At 48.9% G+C, this 23,294-nt stretch overlaps 1 protein-coding gene across 1 annotated transcript; it reads left to right on the top strand.

The window, feature by feature from the left end:
- The first annotated feature begins 4,803 nt into the window (after positions 1-4,803).
- PIGR (polymeric immunoglobulin receptor) lies at positions 4,804-22,953 on the top strand. The gene is made up of 11 exons (XM_045787757.2): positions 4,804-4,891; positions 11,900-11,994; positions 12,773-13,117; positions 14,731-15,384; positions 16,641-16,973; positions 17,541-17,864; positions 18,741-18,918; positions 19,289-19,410; positions 20,264-20,395; positions 20,521-20,579; positions 21,633-22,953. Exons 2-11 carry the CDS (start codon positions 11,952-11,954, stop codon positions 21,726-21,728), a joined length of 2,286 nt encoding a protein of 761 aa, XP_045643713.1. The 5' UTR covers positions 4,804-4,891; positions 11,900-11,951; the 3' UTR covers positions 21,729-22,953.
- Positions 22,954-23,294: the final 341 nt, after the last annotated feature.

Here is a 23,294-nt window from a genome sequence, read left to right as displayed (position 1 = left end):
TTCCCAGCCCCAGCGCTCAGCTGAGCACCCACGGCAATAGTCCCCATCCCGTGGCTCTCTCCAGCCCAGGACAAGAAGAGTACACGCTGTGTTCCTGCCAGTGGAAGACAGCTAGAGGCAAGAATTACTAGACTATTACCTGCTGATGGCAAGGGAAGGGCTGCTTGCACATGATAATCCCACATAGTCAATATCTTTAAAAAGGGGAGAGGGGGGCTTGATATTTAGCCTTTGTAGATTCACGGCCACACTTCTATTTTCCAGTGATTGACACTGACATGACTGTATGATTGGTTTGCTGAGGAATGCTGAATTCCGGGGCTGGCTGGCCTGGGATTAAACATTGACTCTAGATGGGGTTAAACATTGACTCAGCCCGAGATTTGCACATGGGAGCAGAGACCTGGTGGTCAAGAGCAGTAATAGGCTGTTTCATCTGTCCGCTCTTATCTCACTCGGCTGGCAAAAGCGGCATTCATAAGCGCCATCTGCAGGGACGGCTGCCAGAATGCCAGAAGGGCACGGGAGGGCCGGGGAAGGACCCTACATCTCAGGCTGTCTCTTCTCTGTGGGTGGCTGGGCCAACCCAGGGTCTTGGATCACCCAGCTGATGATGCCAGCCTGTAGGGTCGGACCTGAGTAGGCCTGAATGCTTGGTCCTCTCCAATCTTCCCTGAATCAATTGAAGATACAAATTGAAGTCCATTGCTGCCCATGGAAACACAATTCAAAAAATTCATCTGGAGAGCAAAGGCTCTGGGAAGTGGAAGAAACTTCCTAATGCTGGAAGACCTTGGTTCTTGACCCATCTCTGTCATTAACCTCGTCATGTGAACTAGAACAAGTCATTCCACTTCTCCGCCCTTGGCTCCTCATCGATCAGTGGGAATCACTCTTTGTTCTGAAAGTCTATGCTGTCCCATTCATTTGAAACTGAATCATAAGCACCTGTAATATGCCAGCCACTGCACATGTTATACTTAATATTCGTAACAAACACACAGGGTAAGTATAATTAGCCCCATTTTAAAATGAGAAAGCTGAGGTCCAGAGACCCTAAGAAACTTGTCAAGGGTCCCCTGGGCCAGCAGATGGCCGGGCTTGGATGTGAACCTGGGCATTCTGGGTCTGGAGCCTGTGAGCTTTCCCCAAGACTGCACTGCCTCACCACGCTGACTACTGCCCAGCTGCTGCTGTTCCTTGGCAGTGGTGTGTGGGGTGATGGCTCTTCAATTGGACCATATGCCCTTGGGAAACAGGGAGGCACACTGCTGATCTGGAATCTCCTGGGACCTCACTCAAACTGGTCATGGGCATAGTAGATGCTTGTGGTGGGCTATGAAGTGGCCCCCCCAAAGACATGTTCACCTCCTGATCCCTGGAATCTGTAAATGTTACCTTATTTGGGAAAAGGGTTATAGCGGATGTGATTCAGTCCAGGCACTTGAGAGGAAGAGATCATCCTGGATTATCCAAATGGACCCCAAATGCCATCATAAGTGAATTTGTAAGAGAGAACAGAGAAACATTTGAGGCACACACGGAAGGCAATATGAGCACAGGGACAAGACAGGAGTGATGCAAACACAAGCCAAAGAATGCCCAGGAATCCAGCAGCTGCTGGAAGCTGGAAGAGCGAGAAACAGAGGCCCCCCTAGAGCCTCCAGCAGGAGCACAGCTCTGTCCACTCCTGATTCAGACTCTTGGCCTCCAGAACTGAGAACCCATTTCTCTTGTTTGAAGCCAGCAAAATTACAGTAATGCATTACAGCAGCATAGGGATCAAACATAACGCTCACTCAAAAACACGGAACCCTAACACCAGAAAAGCCTTGGCGACCCGTGGCCCAGTCCTCCCATTTAACAGAAGAAACAACCGCAGTCCTAAAGAAGGAATCGATTTGGCAAAGGTCACTCAGCAAGTTAGAGGCAGAGCCAGGACCAGGACACGTGTTCCGAGCCCATGTTGAGTCCCAGGGTCATGCAAGTCAAATGAGAAGCCCTAGTTCTTATTATTAGTATATTGTTCTCATATTATTATTTCAAGGGGAGGGAGTTTAAAGTACATGATGTGACATAAGGTAGGTACATTCAGAAGGTATGATTACTGCTCTCATCATCATTATTGCTGAGTTGGGCAGTTGGACCTTCTTAACCAGTCCCTCCCCTCTCGGGACTGGAAGGCAGGGTCTATGCTTTAGGGCCACTGAGTTCCCGATGGGGAAGCCACAGTGAGAGAGGGGAAGTTGGGTGGCTCCAATCACACCACTAGCGTGTGGCTGAGCCCAAAATAAGATGCAGGGTTTTGACTTCCTGACTCCTCCCTGCGCTCTACTTCTTGTTTTCCCTTTCCCCTAAGCTGGATCGGTAGGCCCGGTGGGCTGTGCACATGTGCGTGTCTGCTAAGATAGTTTTGGGGACTCCTGGGAGCCCACACCAGGATGGAATCTAGGAAATTCTCAGTGCAGAATAAGGAAATGGAGTGGGAGATCTCGGGCCCCCGAGGCAGCCAGAGAAGCAACCATTTCATGGGGGTGCTTCCCTCCCTCCCTGCAAACATTTATTAAGTTTCTGTCCTAGTACTCAGTGGACCTCCCTTAAACCCTACCCCAGCACAGACAACTAGATACAGGTTAACCCCTGCCGTGGGGAAAATGAGTTAACATGAAACAAGAGAACAAAACCTACAGATATCTGACGATTGCTTTTGAAAGGAGAGAAGCGTAAGAAGGAAAACCTTTGAAAGGAGCTGTAACCTGGCAGAACCGGGCTTGTCCTACCCCCATCCCCACACCATCTCCATCTCCCGTCCCATCCTCCCACTGATAGCCACCCTGAATCCAGGCAGGAGAAAGACTGCTTAGCTCTTGATGCTCCTGTGTGACCTCCCGCTCCCCACGGGGGGCTTATTCCAGGGTTGCAGTTGGGGCGAGGAGACGGACAATGGTGGAACTATCCAGAACGGTTTGCAGGTTCCAGACCCAGGGGAACTGCACCTTGCTTGTCCTGTATAGCACTTCAGTGGTCTACAGGCTTGTCGACATTCACCGCAGCTCCAGTTACACGGGAACAATGGGGCCCAGAAGGCTACAACGGGTGTTGGGGGAGAATGAGGCTCGGCTGCAGAGGATCTCCCAAAGGTGTTGGAGGATGCTGATGAGCCCAACTTACCCTGTATCCATAAGAAAGGCAACGAAAGGCTGAGAGATTGCAAAAGTCCTACCTGGAGGAGCCCAGAGGTAAGGACAAGGAGAGCACAGAGTGGACCATAGATAGTCTCAGGATGAGCAGAGACAAGGGCCACTGACCAGCAGGACAAGTCACATCTCAGAAGACAAGGCTATTTCCTGCCCCAGGCTGAAGCCAGCATAGAGCCACAACAAAGCAAGGTCAAAATAATAGGGCATTCCTTCTTCCTGCCTCGACAGTAACGTTGACATAAGCCACCCCCTTGTCCGTGCTCCACTTCCCCCAGACTTAACATAAAACCGGAGGAGAGAAAGGAGACAAACAAGAAAGTAAGTCCTGAATGAGACTGAGTTTTAAATCAGGAGTGAAGTGACGGAGAGCTAGTTGAATGGCACCGAGCTTGCCCGGAAGTGACTAGGTTATTTTATTTTCTAACATTAGTCAGATTGTGCATTTAGGGTCTGAAATTAAGTACCACGCGAGAAAATGCATTTTCTTTTCTTGCCATCCACACCAATAGTTGCAGGTTGATATCCACTCCTGAGTGAGTTGTGAACCAAATAAGACTTGGGGCTCTGACCGCCTTGTGTTTTCTGGGACTCTATTTCTCCTTTCCTCCTTCTCCTTCTGGACTTGGCCTGCAGGACGTTGTAGGGAGAGCCTGGGTCGGTCCTGCACAGTAGGATGGGACAGGATTCTGTGGGAGCAGGTGTGTGGTGTGGGGTGGGGGGACATATGAGAGTGTGTGGGGAGTGGGCTTCACTTATGTGACACGGGACTGCTAAGGTCATTTGGGGCACCTCTGGGAGTCCTAACCGGATCATCTCTGGGAGACCACCAAGGACTAACTGAGGTAGGGAAGGAGGTTCCCCACCCAGCTCAGCAGATAAGTGCCGGCTTTGCTATGGCGCAGAGCCCGGGTCCCAACATGGCTCCAAGGTCTGCCATTTTCAGGGGAGCCCAGAAGCAGCCCGTTTTTAATCCCTGTAGGGAGTAAAATGGGACAAGCCACGGTCCCCCAAGTTCCTGGAAGCACTGGGGCTGGTAAAAGGGGGTTCTTCAGAAGACGTGTAAAGGGCGGACTTCATCCAGGCTAAGTATCCTAGAAAGTGGGGGATTCCCAAGTGAGTGGGGAGATGAGGCCAAGGACTGTGAGCCGTTCCTGCCACCTGTGTTCCAGCAAATGCCTACGAACCTCATACCATACCTGGACCGGGGTTTTACATCTAATAACCAGTTATTCCCTCAACCTGTAGGTTTGGGATTACTATCCCTACTCATCAGATGAAAAGAAATATAAAGATGACTTGCCTAGGATCTTGCAGCTAGAGAAAGGCAGAATAGGCTCTTCATGCTTCATACTCTGTCTCTCATCCTGCAGCTGCAATGATGGAGAGTTCCCTGGTAACAGTCTCTCCAAGGTCAAGGGGAGCGAATGGAACCAGTCAGAAAAGCTAAAAGGAAAGGAAAAGAAAGGAAAGCAAGGGATCTGTGAGAGTCACGTGCCCCTGGCCGGCTGCCAGGGCTACGGGAGAATGTCCCTTTAAGAGCCCAGGTGTGGGTCAAGCACTGCACACAGTTTCAGTTTTGGCAGCACCATCCAGTGTCCTGCTGGCAACTTTTGGAAAGCCCCAGGCTGTGGACCGGCCAGCAGGCTGTGCCCCCGAATCTGAGTTGCTGGGAGAGAAGAAAGTGGCTTAAAGTAAGTGTGGCTGCTTTGGGATCTGCAACGGGATGCCATCTGGGAAGGACCTGGGATGGTGGCTCAGGCAACCTTCCACATTTACAGCTCCCAGCCTGCAGACAGTAGGGTGAGGAAGACAAGGGCTGCAACCTGCTTGGCTGAGAATGTAGTTGGGGAGCAGAGGTCCATGGCCCAGAGAGATGAGCAAGCGCGCACGTGTGTGTGGAAGCCCCCACTCCTTTTCTGTGAAATATCAGCCGGTGGGAAGAAGGAATGTCTGTGGTCAGCATGTGCAGTTTTTCTCTAAGTTCGTCCCCTGAATTCTCAACTAACTCCTCCATAGTTTAACTGTGTGACCATAGGCGAGTCACCTCATTGCTCTCTGAGCCTCTGTTTCTTGATCTGTAAGATGGAGATCCAAATAATATCTATCACTCAGGTATGTGGGGTTCAAATGAGAAAAGTTGCTTTGCAACCTCCAGAGCAAAATAACAATTGTTTGGTGTTTTTCAATCTAGTTCAGTTACTCAAGGACTTAACTGAGCACCAGACAGACCTGGATAAGATAATGCATACCAAGTCCTCTAGTCTTGGAAGCTTTCCACCTCCAACTTTCTGGTGAGGGCACCTGCAGCCCCTTTTAAGGGCTTCAGGGAGGCTCTGGGATCCTTTCCTGTTTGAACCTAGTTTTGATCCAGTTGATTCCTGCCATAGAGAGGCATAATTTGTACCATCTTATCACCTGCCCTCGCTAAGGAGGGAAACATGAGATCCTCCCGGGGATGAGTCAGGTGGGCAGAGCCCCCTCCCAGGCACAGACAGCATTCTGAGTCCTGATGCTCCCCCTGCCTCTGCAGCCAGGAGGCCCCCTTCCCTCCATGCTCTCCCCTTGCCCATCCTGACAGTATCCCCAGCTGGCCACAGGACCCTCGCCCAGAAGTGCAGCGGCTGCACAAGCTCCATTCCTAGGGCTCCCTCGCTTGTACAACTGTCCCAGGCCTGGGGCCAACTGAGCTGCTGGTGGTTTTGCACCAAAGCCTCCACTATTGCTCTCCCCCTTCACGAGGGGAATTACAGGTTCTTGAACATCTGGAGAGGGGATGCGCCTGCTCATGGGTTAGGGTAGAAGGCAGCTATCTGCCCACCCAGAGCCAGCTCTGGAATTCTTCATCCATCCATCCTTCTCCTTGGCCCTGGATGTGGTGATGTAGCAGAAAGAACAATGAAGCAGGAATCAGGAGAGCCACTACCTCTGTAGTCCTTGCCTGTCTCTTAGAGTCTCTAGACCTCTGTGGCCTTATTTTATCAATAGAGTGAAGACAGCAAATTCCATGCTGTGAATTCACTTACCCCAGGCTTTCACAGCATCATCTCATTCCCGCCTGAACTGAATCTAGGAGGTAGGCAAGGTAGGTGTCACAATCCCATCTGTGGGTGAGGAAGCTAATCCTCCATGGGTTCCTGTGAGTGGTGTAAGGTCACTCAGCAAGTATGGGCGATGACATTTTGGTACAGCCATTTTGACAGGGTCATGGGGACCTTTTGACATCACCTAAAAAACAAAATACCCAACTTTTAAAAAAAGTAATATTATCCATGCCTGTGCTCGGCAGAGACCCTCCTCAACTATGTCTTGCCCTCTCTCTGGGTGGGCTGGGGCTGGGATCCCAAAGTCCCTGGCATTGACCATGTAGAGAGAAGCTTTGGAAAAGTTGTGTCCAGTTACAGGAAACATACATAACATGCCTTCCACGTGGTAGGGGCTACATAAAGAGCAGCTATTATTATTTTTCAGGAAGAAATTTCTCTGTTGGCACCTACTTCTGGGTTCAGGTGTCTCTTTACAGGAATTATCTTTCCTGTGAAAAGTGAAGAGGAGAGAACTGGACTATCTTCTCTAAGAGTGGCTTTCCTGCTCCCTCCTCTCCTGACCACTTCCTTTCAATTTCAAGACCCGCCTAGTACAGCTTATCCTCTGCTCTTGGTTCAGAGTACCTGAGTTGGAATCCCATGGCAGTCACTGATCAGCTTTGTAACCCTGGGCAGATTTCTTACTCCTCTGTGCCTCAATTGTCCTAGCAGTGAAATGGGTTTGCCCATTTTATTCTCACTCCTAGGGTGGCTGTGAAGATTAAGTGAGGTAAATACACATAAAGCACTTGAAAATAACTCCATATGCTCTAACTATAATTATATCTCCCACTTCTAATCTACTCTCCTCTTTCAGATCATGCTGGTCCAATCTGAGTAGCTCACCCCCAGTCTTCAAAGGATGCCCAGTAAACAGATTTCTATTCTCTTCTCACTCTAGGACAGGAAAAAGAGAAGACCGTGCTGATTTCAGAGAGGAGATGGGAAAGGAACTAATATTTTTTTAAGACGACACCATACTAAGGACTTTACATATGTTGCTTCATTTAATCCTTATAGTGATTCTCCATAGTAGGTACAATTGTCTCCAGTTTACAAATGAGGAATTGAGGCTCAAAGAGTTTACATATCCAGCCCCCAAATCACACAGCTCCCAGGTGAGAGAGCTGATAACCAAGCGGCAGAACCCATACTCTGTGCCATTCTCCAAATGCACAACAACCATGAAAGCCAAGTGCACAGACCCCCACTCCCTCGTGCTTAAGAGGGATTGTAGCCTCCTACACTGGAAAGGCACTATATACTATTTAAAGTACTTCCATATGCATATTCCATTATCCCCTCCATATTTTCCCATCCACAGAAGCCCTTCTCTCTAGAGGACTCAAGGATCTGTGATGATCATTTTACAGATGAAGGAGTTGAGCCAGCATATTTTGCCCAAGTGATAGAGCTCTTCCTCTAGCCTGTGACAGAGAAGGACTTGGGACCTCTGGCTTCTCTTCCATCCTCTGGGCTCCTCTTCATGCAACTGCCCCTTGAATGCCCAAAACTGAGAAGGCATTTGGCAAAGTGAAAAGAAATCAGCTCTGACTGTCCTTCCCAGAGAGGGAAAGGAAATGTAACCGTTTCCAATCCCATTTGACTTTGGTGAGCAGCTGGTCCTTGCCAGATGCTCTCATGTAAGCCCCTCTGGGTTGTAGAGACCGATCTCAGTTGGCCCCTGCCTTCTAGGAGCTAGCCATTTGGTTGAGTGGATGAGATAAGTATCTACGGATCAAGGTAGAATGGGATAGAATCAATAACAAGGTTCAAAGTTTTTGCAGAAAGGTCATCTGGAAATCCACGAAGCTTATTCCCAGAGCTTCATGGAGCTGGTATTTCAAATGCTTAATTTCTGCTTAAATTTTGCATTAATGCAGGCCACTTTTGACAGGGATGGGATTAGAAAGTCTTGGATCTTTCTAGGTCATACATTCTTCAGACCCCTTGACCATTATCTCTCCATCTTCTTGCCCTCTAGAATTCTTACTCCCTTCCCCCAACATTGCCTTTACTTGGAGACACTCCCACACTCTAGGACTTGCATAAACTACATAAACTCTCCTAAGCTCCCACCCGTCATTTCAAGTCTGAGGCCCTTCCAAACCACACAGACTGCTCTCCCTGCCTTAGTGATAATGCAGTTTTCGGGATCACTCTAGTATGTGCTCTGCTCCTGCACCCGAGGGAGATGGAAGGGATAGTCCCAAATGGACTCAGGTGGTGCCTCTCCTCAAAGTAGGGGAAGGTGCCGCTCAGTCCAAACCAAGGAAAGCCCCAACACCAGCCAGGCCAGCCATGTCCCACTCCTCTGAGCTCCAAGTTTCTTGCTCTTCCGAGTTTGCACTCACAGGAAGATGTCAGAAACTGCCAACTTGTCTTCACGTCCCTGTAGTGCATACTCTGTCCTTTTTGAAGCCCTTGGGGCTGTGAGAGCCCTGACTGACCCTCTGCTGTGTACCAAACAGATAAAGAGCTCAGAGTGGCTGAAGGCCATATGGTTCACCAGCAGTCATGCTAGGACCTGGTTCAGGAGATCCCTCTCCCTCTGAATTAAAAAGGAAACTAGAGATTCGATGGACAAGGGTTTGGATTCCAACCTAGTGGAGCTGAAGTTCAGTCACTCTAACCGAAGGGTAGATTAGTTTTATAAGGTAATACACTCTATTCTCCAGCACAACCTACAACCCTGCCCCAATCCACAATTGTGTAGACATATTATAAACGTGTCAGAAATAACACTGGTAACATGAGAGTGATTTAGAATATCCCAGCCTAGCTGGGAAAAAGAACAACTCCTGTTTTAAGGACAAGAAAATGTGCCTTCGTGCATGATACCGCAGCCTATGTAGATTCTAAAAGGACAGGTCCTTCTGCTCATCTAAGGTATGATAATAGAGTGGTGATCTAATTCTGCTGTGGGTCTTGGGGCCAAGAATCTCTCTAACCTTTAGCTCTCTCATTTACAACATGAAGATAATGATATCTACGTCTTGGGTTGCTGTGTAGATGGATGAAGTCATATAAGAAAAGCAGTTAGCAAATCAGCTGGTGCCCTAGTAGCTGCCCAATAAGTATTATGGTCTTTCCTTAAGTGAATCATGTAACCAGCTCCAGCCACCATGGACTGCAACCTCCCAGAGACCTGAATTTGGGAGAAAAGTTTGGTTTTGAGAGAAAGGGATCATTAGTGATTTTCAAAGCCCAGGGTCCTTTCAGCTGCTAGCAGAGAAATTATGCTTCAAATTTAGCTTTGGACAAAGAAGATTTCCTGCTTCCAAGAGTGGGGGTGCCCTTGCCCTCCTGTCCTCTCCCCTGTAGGTAGACTGTGTGTTCCTCACCAAGGTCACTCTCTGCCAGGTTTGCCTTTCCAGCTGAGCATGCCTGATGCTCTCATCCCTGGCCCGAGGCTGTGCAGAGGCTAATGAGTCCATGTGCACATCTTCTCCCCAGGTGGACATTCAGGCCATATATGCTGTCACGAATGAGAGGAAGCCCGGGCCAGAAGTTAGGACCCCCTTGGGAAAGGCAGGCATCTGCCTCTCTATAACCCAGAGTGAATTACTTCTATCAATCCAGAGGAGGTACCCATTCCTGTGTCACAGAAATATTGCGTATCTAAAGGTGAGAATAGGAACCAGAATCAAGGAAAATACTGCTGGTGTGGCTTTTAAAAGCATGTGGCATTTTGTCACTGCACCCAAGGCCCAATTTACCCAAGATAATTTCTTTGGGACTCTGCAGCCAGCCCATCCCCAGTCTGCCAGAGAAGACAGACTTCCCAGCCTTCTGACACCTGGTCCCACCTGGAAGTCTCATGGTGACCCGTAGTGACCACTCAGATGGTTCCTGTATCCAGCATCTCCTGAGTGCATCCAGTTTGGGGCTGACACTGGCATTTGGCTAAGAACCTACCCCGGAAGTTAATCATTGGCCTGGTGTGAAAGGCCTGGGGAAATTAACTGGAATCAAAAGAACCTCAGGCTGCCACCTGACACCCATATCTGTCCCCTCCTTCCCTATCCCACTCCCCTTACTCTTCCAAAGAACTGGAGAAACAGAATACCTTTATCTGTACCAGGAAATAAAAAGGTTCCTTGCTGGGGAATTCCCCCCGGAAAAGAAATAACCAAGATAAACAGCTCTATTGCCTTTGGCTCAAGCTAATGAAGGGAGTCTCTGGGAGCGGAAGCAGGGGCCAAGGTGGTAAGGGGAGCCTGGGAGATCACTCCCTGGGCTCCCTAGTGCTTAACGCTTCCTTATCTTTATAGGTGCTCATTACTGCCCTGTGCTTATTGACATGGCTTTCTCCCTAAATGCTCTCATTGTCAAATCCACTCCAAAGGTTAAAGCCTGCCGAAGAAAGCTCGTGGGAAAGTAGGGCTCCTCTGTCCACCTCTTTCCTCCTCTGGGCTGCAGGTTGGGTCCTAAGGACAGTGGTGGTAAGGCTGAGCCCTGGGACCCTCAAACTGCACCCCCTGCCCCACCCAGCCCCAGCCCAAGGCTATATGCACAGATGTGACAAAGTTTTCCTGCATCAGGCCCTCCAAGGGGCCCTATTTTGGATTCTCCAGCTCCCTCTGCCCTGAATCACAAGGCAGGATAATAAGCCACAATACCTACATTTTAAACCCTGACCCCATAACCAAGTCTCTGGAAAATCTTGGGCCTATCACTCAGCATCTCAAGACCTTGATTTTCTTATCCATAAAGTGGTTGTAATTATATCGATTCTGTCTTAGTTAAAGGGAAGTTATAGAGCTCCAGTAAAGCATAAATGACAATGCTTTGATAAGCAATGAGGGCCCTACAAGTGACAAGAATGAGCACAGGGGTAAGCCTGCTGCTGTGTTTGAGGTGAGACCCAGGGCACTGGGAGAAGGCGAAGAGCTTGGACTGTGGAGTCAGACAAGTTTGGGTTCAAATCTTGCCCATCTCTCCCCCTCACCCTGCCCACCCACACACTTAATTGCTACATGACCTTGAGGAAAGCACTTAGCTTTAAGCTTTCATTTCTTTCTATGTAAAATGTGGGTAAGAACAACCAGTTCAGAGGATGATATTAAGTTTAAATGTGATAACACATGTACATTATTTAACACAGTGCCTGGAAGGAGATCATGGTGAGAGACTATCATAGTGACATTTACAATTTGAATCCTTATCAGGCCTTCTTTATGGGTCTCAGGTTGCTTATAGGAACACACCATAAAGTGTATCAGGGATATAGGAAGGGCAGCTGAAACAGAGAGATGGGGTCACTGGTTGGTATAACCCATCATCCAGTGAGCTGTTCCTGAGATCTTAGAGATCTTGCCTGGGACCATGCCTCCCAGACGGGAACACAGGAAAAATAGCACCTGTGTCCTTACCCCAAAGGAACGTGCGGCTTAGTTGAGAAGATAAATATCTACTTATAACTATTAAGGAATAAAAAAGCACTGCGGAATAATGGGACTTTGAACTGTAATGGGAAAGGCGGAACCATTCATTCTTTCAACAGGCTTTATGTCAGTTACTGGAGCTACAAAACCAAACAGGTGTTACAGGAACTCTAAGCCAACTAGCCTTGGAAAACACAAGAGCTTCATCCTTTCTGCTATTGTCTTTCAGCCTCCCACAAAGAAGTTGGCCTGGGTGGCACAGCCCTCGAGAGCCACTAGCAATGGGGCTCCTCTTCCTTGCCTGCCTGCTGGCTGTCTTCCCAGGTATGTCTACCAGGCTCCAGTCCTCCCCCTCCAGGACCCAGTGCCCTGGGACCACTGAAAATCAGGCCTATTCCCAGGGATGCCCTTCTCAAAACTTACACTGCCTCAAGGAGGAGTCACACAGATGATGCTGAAAGGTCATGTCTGAAAACAACAACAACACAGTGACCAAATGTTAGGGGTCAGGAACAGGAATGACAATTCCTTGTTTCAAGGCCAGGAGTTTGGTTAAAGGTCTTTACCAGGAGAACAACAAAAACAAAAAAAGACCTTGACCTCAAGCCAGACATCCCTATGAGTTGCTAAGGGTGGTTTTGGGAAAATGACTAATCCTTCTTGGCTCTCAGTATTTTTATCTGGAAAAAAAAAAAAAGAAAAGAATCTTCAAAGTGCTTTTAAAAATATAAGAAAATAAAAAGAAATATAAGAAAATAATAGATAGCAAATGCAATGGTGTAGCACCCCACAAAATGGCTTTTTTTTTTTAATGGACAAGGATTTCATGACATAAGTTTGTCATTCCATTGTCCTTAAAATGATGATCTTTAATGAGTCACAGTTAGAATGTAATAATGATTAGTCAATCATTTTACCCAATCGCAGCAAATCGTGTAGCAGTCTCCAGCAGCAATTGTCCTGCTGCAGTACGTAGCGAATAATCCGCAGAAGGCACATGTGTCGGGGGAAAATGTCATCTCCTCGGGAGAGGCTATTGGGATTCTTTCAGCAGGCTTTACCTGCCAGGGCCTCAGAAAACCTCTGTCTTTTGTCCCCACAGTGGTCTCCATGAAGAGTCCCATATTTGGTCCCCAGGAAGTGAGCAGTGTGGAAGGTGGCTCAGTATCCATCACATGCTACTACCCAGACTCCTCCGTCAACCGGCATACCCGGAAGTACTGGTGCCGGCAGGGAGCCAAGGGCCGCTGCACAACCCTCATCTCTTCAGAGGGCTATGTCGCCAAGGACTATGAGGGCAGAGTCAACCTCACCAACTTCCCAGAGAACAACACGTTTGTGGTGAACATTGGCCATCTCACCCGGGGTGACTCTGGGCGCTACAAGTGTGGTCTGGGCATTAGTAGCCGAGGCCTGTCCTTTGATGTGAGCCTGGAGGTCAGCCCGGGTAAGCACCCAGGCCCCTTGGGCTCCTTTGGCAAAGTGGGAGGGACTCATCTCAGTTGCAGTTGGAGGGCTTGGCTTGAAGAAGAATTTCCTGAGAGGGAAGAGTGTCTGGCATGGGGTAGGGAAGGCTGTGACTTTTCTTTCCGGAGGCAAGGACTTTTCATAATAGAACACGGAAATGAGACTGATGGGACCCTCTTGGGGGTGGTGGGTACACTTTCTAAGTCTTCAGGGCCTATAACATTTGAGGGTTTTACTAAGGCTGTAGCTTGCAAGGACATCAGGAGAACAAGTTCTCTGACTGTGTTTGTTGCAGGTGGGGCAAGAGGTCTTTGAGTTGAGGGAGACAGAAAAGGCAGGGAGAGATATTTATTGGGATCCTTACATTCCTGCCACTAGTGCACCCTTCAGATCAAGACCTTTAGGTCACCAGAAGACTTCTTTCAAAATGCATTTTTTTAAAGATTTTATTTATTTATTCGACGGAGATAGAGACAGCCAGCGAGAGAGGGAACACAAGCAGGGGGAGTGGGAGAGGAAGAAGCAGGCTTATAGCGGAGGAGCCTGATGTGGGGCTCGATCCCATAACGCCGGGATCACGCCCTGAGCCGAAGGCAGACGCTAAACTGCTGTGCCACCCAGGCGCCCCTCAAAATGCATTTTTGACCTGGGATCCATTATTCCATCGACGCCCTCAGCATAAATGAAATGATCAGTTCTTGCCCAAAGACCAGGGCCCTGGAGGAGTGGGCCACTGAATAAGGCTGTTCTAGTTAAGAGAAGAGAAAAAATAGGAAAGCTCTTTCTGACAAGGTTTCAACAACAAAGGGCATTTTAGATAATCAAGGGAAATTAAGAAAGAAAGAGGTCTTAAGGGAGGAAAATTGGAGGGGTTCTTAAAGATATGTCTCAAAGACATTCCCCTTGGATGTGCCTGGGTGTTGTTTATGGACTGAGTAAGGAGTTGATTCAGGTGGTCATGGAGAGTCATAAGATGGAAGAATTTTAAAAGCCCAGGAGAACTTGTAGCTGACCTTATACAGGATGTCTGAAAGAACACTGGAGACGATGAGCGTACAGCGTCTGGTTAAACACTTTAAATGGCAGAAATTCATTACTTTACAAAGCAGATCATTCCATATTTGGACTATTGTAACTTTTAGAAACTTCTGTCACAATGCACTGAAATCCATCACCCTATATTTATATTTATTTTGTTTATTTCCACACATGTTAATTTGGGCGCCCACTGTGTACAGGCACCGCGCAAAGCACTGCAGGGGAGTCAAACATGTGTAAAGCACGTCTTTGCTCTCAAGGGCCTTCTGGGCTGTGGGGAACATAACTAACTATAGGCAAGACCAGATGTAATAAGAGATACAGATGTAAGTGTCAACAGAGCAGAGGAGGAAGAGATTAGTGTCAGCTGTGGGAGGCCTTCATGGAGGAGACAGCAGTAAGGCTGGGTCTTGGAAGACATATTCTGACAGTGTCCTTCTTGGAAGGAGGGCAATGAAGGTGATAGGCACACCCAGACCCTCACTGGGAATACTGAGCAGCCCTATGTTGCAAGAAAGAGAAATCACAACTTGCCACCCGCCCCTCATCCTGCAGGTCCTGGTCTCCTAAATGGCACTGAAGTCTACGTAGCGGACTTGGGTGGAACAGTGACCATCAACTGCCATTTCACACTTGAGAATTCTGAGAAGAGGAAGTCCGTGTGCAAGAAGACAGGACAGTCCTGTGTTCTAGTCACTGACTCTAATGAGTACGTGAACCCCAACTATAAAGACAGAGTAGATCTCGTTATTGATGGTACCAACCAATTAAAGTTCAGTTTCATTATCAAGCGACTCCAGCTCAACGATGCTGGGTTGTACGTCTGCCAGACCGGGGATGATGCCAGTGGGGAGAAGAGCAATGTTGACCTCCAAGTGCTAAAGCCTGAACCTGAACTGCTTTATGGAGATCTGAGGGGCTCCGTGACCTTCGAGTGTGCCCTGGACCCCAAGGTGGAAGACACGGCAAAATTTCTGTGCCGGATAAGCAATGGGGAAGACTGCGATGTGGTCATCAACACACTGGGGAACAAGTCTCAGGCTTTTGAGGGCAGGGTCCTGCTCACTCCCAAGACTAACGGCTTCTTCAGTGTGCATATCACCAGCCTGAGGAAAGAGGATGCAGGGAACTACCTGTGTGGAGCCCACTCGGATGGCCAGCCTCACCAAGACTCACCCATCCAGGCCTGGCAACTCTTTGTCAATGAAGGTGAGACCTGAGATGGGGAGGGGAAGTGGTGTGTCAGCCCAGCAGGTGGGCCCTTGGCTCATACCCTGTGAGTCCATCCAATATCCATCAGTCGGTCAATGTCATCTGCTCCCCATTGAGCCCTGAACTGCATGCTATGTGGGCCCCTGGATAGAAGAGCTAGAAAACACAACCTCAACCTTGCCTTATCTACTAATTCTTCTCTGTCAAAGGCCTTTTAATGACTATCCCTGATTAACAAGGAAAGCGAAGCTTCTTATTGAGGCAAGACCTGCAGATTGTTTGGGTCTCAGAGAGCCACAGAGGACTTAGCATGGAATCCCAGTGCCATGGCAGGGCTTGCAGGGCCACCTGTCCCTTCTTCCTGTCTTTTGAGCCGGATGGCACCTCATCCCCCACACTGGGATGGGAGAGGTTTTGGCTTATCTTGGTCTCAGTGCTCTCCCAGGAAAACAATGCCCCAGCCTCTAAATTTCCCCCTCAACATCTCATAGGGGTATTTGTTAATCCAGCAGCTGGCCTACTCAGCTCTAGTTTGGCAAGCCAGCAAGGTGGTGAAATCATTAAATCCCTGCTCCCCCTCACCTGGAAGCACCCTGCAGAGAGTTACCCTCATGAGAAACAGCAAACCAGTACTTGCAGTTCAGTGTCACTTGGGACTTTTCCTTAAGGGGCTGACATTCCCTGGGCATCACTTTTATATCCAGCTCAGTCCTCACCACATTCCTCAGCATCTTCAGTCGTCCAGTGTTGCCACTGGATGTCAGCTTTAGTTTTTGGAGAATGGCCATCTTTTGTTTTTTCTGAGATAGTCTTCAGGGTCGCCAAAAAGCAAACCTTCTGTGCTACATAGTTTATATTTTAAATCATACCATCCTAAATATGTTTTCTTAATTTGGAGAAAAACAATCCGACCATTTTTAGGGGATGAGCTAATAAACAGACAAAACTTATACAGAGAGAGATTTTATAAGAAGCCCAAGGAGAAGAACTGATAGTCTCTCCTTAAACTCCTTCCATTCTCTGCCCAGAATAAGGTGGGAAAGGAAACCAGATGTCCAGACTAGTGGTGAAGGTCCCTGGAGCCTGATTTGACATCTCCAGCTATAGGCTCTGTGACATTAGGAGAGTCTTTCTCATTTTCTAAGGAGAATGAGGTAAATAGTCTAAACCTCACTCTCTGCCCTAGCTGAGACCATGCGGAAGAGGCTGCCCAGATCATTTGCTGATGTTCCATTCCTTCTCTGCACTTGTAGAGACCGTAATTCCCCAGAGGTCCTCTGTGGTGAAAGGTGTGGTTGGAGGCTCTGTGGCAGTGTTGTGCCCCTACAACCCTAAGGAAGCAAACAGCCTGAAGTACTGGTGTCGCTGGGCAGACACTCAAAATGGCCGCTGCCAACCGCTGGTGGAGAGTGATGGGCTGGTTAAGGAGCAGTACGAGGGCAGGCTCACACTGCACGAAGAGCCAGGCAATGGCACCTACACAGTCATACTCAACCAGCTCACCACCGAAGATGCTGGCTTCTACTGGTGTCTAACCAATGGCGATACTCGCTGGAGGTCCACCGTGGAGCTCAAGATTGTCGATGGTAAGAGCTGAACTGGGACAAGAGGGAGGGGAAGCAGCCCCAGGATCCATCAGTCAGCGGTGACATCCCCCTCAACCACTCTTCCTCTTATCTCATCCCACACTGCTGGGACAGACCTCAGGAGAGAGCCCACCTATCAAGACATCATGTTTTCATAACTGTAACAAGCACCCTTTCCTGTGCATACTCCACACTCTCCAAACTACTACATGTAGTACCTTTTCTTATCAAGAACATTGGCCTCTTTTACAGTATATATGCCATCAGCTGAAGTAGACTGCAGCTCTTTGTATTGAGTCTAGAAGAGAAGATCAAGGAAAACAAACTGAGGTCAATATGTAAGAGTCTATGTTTAATGATAGACTAGATTAATGCATGAGGGTCATCAATAATAATTATTACATAGGTACATAATTACGTTCTTTATGTATTCAGTATAATGTATTTGTTTATAATGTTATCCAGAGAGGAAATGCACCGTGGACAAAGTTTCCCACCACAGTCACTTCCCTGCAGTATCACCAATGCCAACTTGTGTGCCTCTCTCTCCCTCCTTCCCTGTTCCAGGAGAACCAGGCCTCAAGGCGCCCAAGACTGCCACTGTTCAGGTGGGAGAGAACTTCAAGCTCTCCTGCCACTTCCCATGCAAATATTACTCCTATGAGAAATACTGGTGCAAGTGGAGTAACAAAGGCTGCAAAACTCTGCCCAGCCAAGATGAAGGGCACAGCCAGGCCCTTGTGGACTGCGACCAGAAGAGCCAAATCATTTCCGTAACCCTGAACCCAGTCTCCAAGACCGACGAAGGCTGGTACTGGTGCGGGGTGAAGGATGGCCTCCGATACGGAGAGACCGTGGCTGTCTACGTGGCAGTCGAGGAGAGGGTGAAAGGTAAGTCTCTGAGGACAAGGTCTATGTCCCCTGGGGACACCAGAGAAGGTTCCTGCCTACCAGCTCCTCCATCAGAGGTGGCCCCCCGGTTTGGCTATAAGAGACTGGAGGCAGGAGATTTAACCTCTATCCAGTCTCATTTAGCCTTCTACAAGGAGCATCTGAAACAAACATACAAATCGAAAAAAAAAAGTGGATTTGCCATATAACCGCAGCTTCAAGACAAGTCCTATAGTTGCCCCTTCAGGCTCTTTTGAAGCCCTTTCTATAAGAGAGATCTTCTACATAGTGAAATTTCAAAGTCACTATCACATGCAATATACTCTACCAAAGCCTGCTATCAAAAGAGGGCCAGATATCTTCATGTATAAGATCCAATAATGAAAATTAAAGCAAATTCTTCTAGAATGTTTGCATTTTAGGACTCTTTGAAAAATGTCACATGAAATGTTTTATTCCTAATGAGGGTATTAGTCTGTCTAGAAATCTTACTATGCCTGGGTACCAATGGTCTGATTCACTGAGGGACCTATTGCCACGGTACCACCAGGGGGCAGCACGACTGCACCCAGTCCTTATGTCAGGAGACCTGGGGTAGGATTTCAAAAACTGAGAAAAATCTCCGTCTCCAACTGATGGGTCAGCCCCTATGCAGAGCTGGATCTATGCCATGGAGCCTTGTAGATGGAAATTAACTTGGTCTGAATGGGACAGAGATCATCTACGTCTAGTGTTATCCTGGACTTGACTCTAACAGCCTTCAGATCTCACCCTGACCCTGTGATTGCTAATGAAGTCCCACTTCTCGGATTCCCTAATCTCCAGGAGTGAAAACAGAGAAAGAACAATAATCCAGCTCCACCTGTCTTTCTCCAGGGTCCCAAGATGTCAGCCAAGTGGCTGCTGCTGGTGAAGAGGTGGTAGAGTCAAGTGTCAAGGAGGTTGAGAGCAAAGTCAATCAGAATCCCAGACTGTTTGTGGATGTGGGTGACAAAACAGTGAAGGATACTGGAGACGCCGCAGATGGGAGCAGAGCATCCTCAGACACCAGCAGGTGAGGGAGAATATCCTAGAGGATCAGGACCTGAGCTTGGACCGTGGGGGAGCACAGAGAAGAGCCTGTTCTCCTCTCGCTAGCAGGGCAGCCCTTATTGCCTTGGCTTGTGCTCGGGAGGCGCCAGTGGAGCTCTTTGGCCTTCTCCTGCGGCTGAGGTGGTGTCCACCCTTCAGTTCAATTTCCCAGTCCTGGGATGCAGAGAAGTCCCAGTCCTTGCCTCTGCCATGTCTGGGAAGTCTCCTTAGAAGAGTAGAGCCAGGGGGATGTATCAAGAGGAGGAAAAGAAAGATCTAGTGGGACCAAACCTGCTGGCCCATGCTGGGACCCCAGGCTTCCCTTCTGGTAACTAACTCAGTCCTTCTTCCAGCCCTGTGGGACAAAGCGGGAGCTCCAAAGTGCTTGTATCTACCCTGGTGCCCCTGGGCCTGGTGCTGGCAGTGGGGGCCGTGGTTGTGGCAGTGCTCAGAGCGCGGCACAGGAAGAACGTTGGTGAGTGCCAGGGATGCCCCTGTCCCCCATCTCCAACCCTGAGCCCTTGGACCTCAGTGGTGGGCTTAGCTGCCCCTAGTGTGGGGCTGCTGTGGTCCCTTCTCTTTCACAGGCTCTGAGAAAGGGTTCTGGGAAAGCAGGGTGGGGAAAGATAACCTCATACTCAAAACTCACATTAAGTACTGCTGTCTCTTAAAGGCCACCTGTAATGGCTCAGGGTCCAATTTCAGAGGGAGGACTGCCAGGACGAGGAGCTCAGTATGCAGGGAGAGCTACACTCCCAGCCTAATTTGAGAACTGGCTGGCTGTGTGATTTTGGGTGTCTCCATTTCATGCCTCAGTTTCCTCAGGGCTCAAGGCAGGGATAATAATAAATGCCTCACAGGGCTGATGTGAGGACAGGACGAGACACTGTGCCTTGAAAGGTCAGAGGTTGTTGGAGTGCCTGGCTGGACCAGTTGGTTGAGCATCTGACTCTTGGTTTTGGCTCAGGTCATGATCTCAGGGTCATGAGATTGAGCCCTGCATCAGGTTCCGCTCTCAGGGGGGAATATGCTTCTCTCCCTCTCTCTCCCTCTCCCTGTGTCTCTTCCCCTGCTCTCTCTCAAATAAATAAGTAAATCTTAAAAAGGAAAGAAAGAAAGAAGCATCAGGGGTCGTTGAGTCTTGCTTCTCCATGAGAAGGGATGGGGTAGGAGACTCTGATCATTTCCATTCTGCTCTGGGTCAGAGTCAGAGATGAGGACGTGTCATGCTGCCCCCTCCAGCTATCTTGTGGGGCTCCCTCAGAGGCAGCACGTCCTGCTTGCCTATGTCCTCTGTCCCTATGCCAACTCCTCTTTCTCCTGGACAGACCGGATTTCAATTAGAAGCTACAGGACAGACATTAGCATGTCAGACTTTGAGAACTCCAGGGATTTTGGTGCCAATGACAACATGGGAGCCTCACCAGTCACTCAGGAGACAACTCTCGGAGGAAAAGATGGTATGTCCCTCGCTCAAGGGAATGCTCGACCCCCCGGGGAGAACAAGAATTAGACACGACTCTGGCTCTGGGGTGGGATTATAAGGCCAGGGAAGGCTAATCCCCCCACCTTGCTCCTCACACAGAGTGCAGCACCACCACCGAGAATACCGTGGAGACCGAAGAACCCAAGAAGGCAAAACGGGTAAGAGTGAGGAGGGAGAGGGAGGCCTCACTTGTGTGACAAGGAAGTGCAGCAAGAGGGACTGCAGTTAGACCTCAGGAGAAAGCACCGCAGCGAGGGGGCTGATGTCAGAATAGGGAAGGTAATGAAAATAGTAGAACTTTTTGAGGGCAAGACATGTTTTACTGGTTGTGGTGTTGATGTGGCTGAGGCAGAGGCAGGAGGTAAGCTGATAGGCTGTGAGCATGCTGGAGGGAGGGAGACCGAGGGATAAGAAGGAAGTGCACAGAAGCTGCAGACACAGGGTGGGGAAGGTCAAATGTCAAATGCCAGCGATCCTCTTCCTGGGCTGTGGAACCTGTGGACTTCAGGCCACCCAGGCTCTCTTGAGAGTTTGCTCAGGACCAGCCTTCTTCTTGGGTTGGAAAGACATTTGCCGACAGTAGGCAATTTGGTAGTCACCAGAAGTCCTTCCCAACCCCAACCAAGTGCCATATTACTTAAAATCTTACCATAGGTGACTCCTAACTCTGGGTCACAATTACCCTCCTCCCATCCCCTGTGCTTCCTTAATCCAGGGTTTTAATGCTTGCTATCTTATCTACTTTCCCTGGAAATAGCAGAACCCCCGAATCTGGAACAAGTAGGGGAGTAAGCGTGCCCTGGAGACGGCCTTCCCCTCTAGCTCTGTGTTGTTGCCGAGCTCCATCTCTGAGCAGGTAGTGAAAGAAAAATGTGAACCACTGTGGCTGACACCAGTTGAGACCACCTTGCCTGAGGACTGTGTGGGTAGAGCTTCTGGGGACAGGCCCAAGCAACAGAGGTGGTTCCACTCCACATGTTGGAAGGCGGTAGTGAGACAGAGGAAGATATTTTTAGAAACTGCAACTTTCCGCTTCTCAAAATTAGTCCTTAGTGAGCATGGGGGGCTAGAATAAGAGCAGCAGGTCAACACAGTCCTGGGTTGCTTAGGCCAAGATTATGAATTCAAGATATTTAGTGCCTAACCCCCCTCTGACCCCCACCGCTGAGCCAGTGCCCCAAACACTGACTCCTGTCCTATTGCCCCCTTAGTCCTCCAAGGAGGAAGCTGACATGGCCTACACCGCCTTCCTGCTCCAGACCAACAACATGGCTGCCGAAGCCCAGGAGGGCCCTGGAGAAGCCTAGGCACCAGCTGCTCTCTCCTCTCCCACCACTCATGACAATCGCCTTCAGAATCATGTTGATCCTCAGGGGACCTCAGCTCCAGGGGGCTTCACTGAGTGCACTCACACCCCACTTTCTTATCTATGCTCAGAGGGTTTGCTGGTCCCTCCTCAGTGGTATCCAAGCCTGGCCTAACTGTTCCTGGTGGGGTTGAGGGGCCAGGAGGGGTTCCCTCTGCCGCTTATTTTAATGAAAGAACCCAAGATGTGGAAGGAGAATTAAAATCTTAGAGGCACCTCTCAGAAAGAAGAGAGATCACGTAGGTGGGAAGATAATTTCAGAATGCAGGCATTTCCCTACTCTTCTAATGGGATCCTCAATGGGATTCTCCTCTCCACTCCACCCTTCCTTCTCTGCGTCTCCCTTCGCTTCCATCTTCTCCTCTTCTTTTCCTTCTTTGAAAATACATATTTGGGTACTCACTAGAATCAAGGCGCTCTTCTAGACACTGGGACAGAGAGGCCGCAGACCCAACCAGCAGCCTTTTTGTAAACATCCCTGAATCCTTGGAAGCTGCAGCTCCTCTCAGTATAGTTATATTCACCAAGACCTGAAATCCTCATCAGGGACACTCACTTCCGTCCATAGTGGGAGAAATCATAAACTGTCTGGAGTCCTAAGGCCTGAGGGATCATGTAACATGGGCATACATACAAGAAATCATAAACACACATGCTAACCATTTCACAGGAGAGAAAATTGAGGTCCTGAGAGGTGAAGAAGTTTGCTCAAGGGTACCACATAGCATAAACTAGTGTCAAGACCAGGGGCGGCATCTCCTCTCCTCTTGGCCAGGAATCTCTCTACAAGAGCCCCTGCACTCCTGATGGAAGCACAGTTCTAGAAAAAGGAGGAGGTGGAGGAAGAGAAAAACATAATGGAGACTGGTCTTTCACAAGCCCCACCTCAGGGGAAGAGGACTCCTTCCCTTTCTGTCGCTCAGATGGACCCAAGGGGATAAACGAGTGGTCAAACTCTCATAAGCCACTTACGTGAAGAGTTCCCAACTAAAGGGATGGGAAGAAGGTGTTTGATGATGCCAGGGAGGAGCCGATCTCCAAAGAGCTAAGGTTTAAGGTCTTTTTCCCTCTGATCTCTGTACTTCAACCAGCACCTACCAGCTGACACTTGCTTACAAATCAAAAATGTGACTTCATTAATAATTAAAGACCATGATTGCCACCAAGGAGGCTCAGACTGCATTTGTCCCCATACCTTCTATTTCCCAGCCAGCCCTTTCAGAGTGTTTTGCTTTAGTCCCACTTTCAGGCACTCCAGGCTGTGGGCCCAAGCCAAGGTTCCCCCCACCTCCAATGCTGGGCTGAGAGGGGGCTAGGAGACTGCCTGCAAGTGGGACCAAGATGATCTTCAGCAAAAGAATAGTTTAGGGTCTACACCAATGGTCCCCAAAGCTCTGTGTTACTGAATGTAATTAAGACTATTTATAATGGAATAAACTGAAAGCAAGTATAACTGCACTCTTCTTTGGCATTAAAAAAAAAATCTTGGTTAAGCATCCATGGAATA

Source organism: Ursus americanus, chromosome 2, assembly GCF_024610735.1.
Source record: "Ursus americanus isolate L20-20 chromosome 2, mUrsAme1.1.p, whole genome shotgun sequence".
NCBI classification, from domain to species: Eukaryota; Metazoa; Chordata; class Mammalia; order Carnivora; family Ursidae; genus Ursus; species Ursus americanus.
The sequence above is the reverse complement of the archived record's forward strand: the minus strand, read 5'-3'. Positions and strand labels throughout refer to the sequence as shown.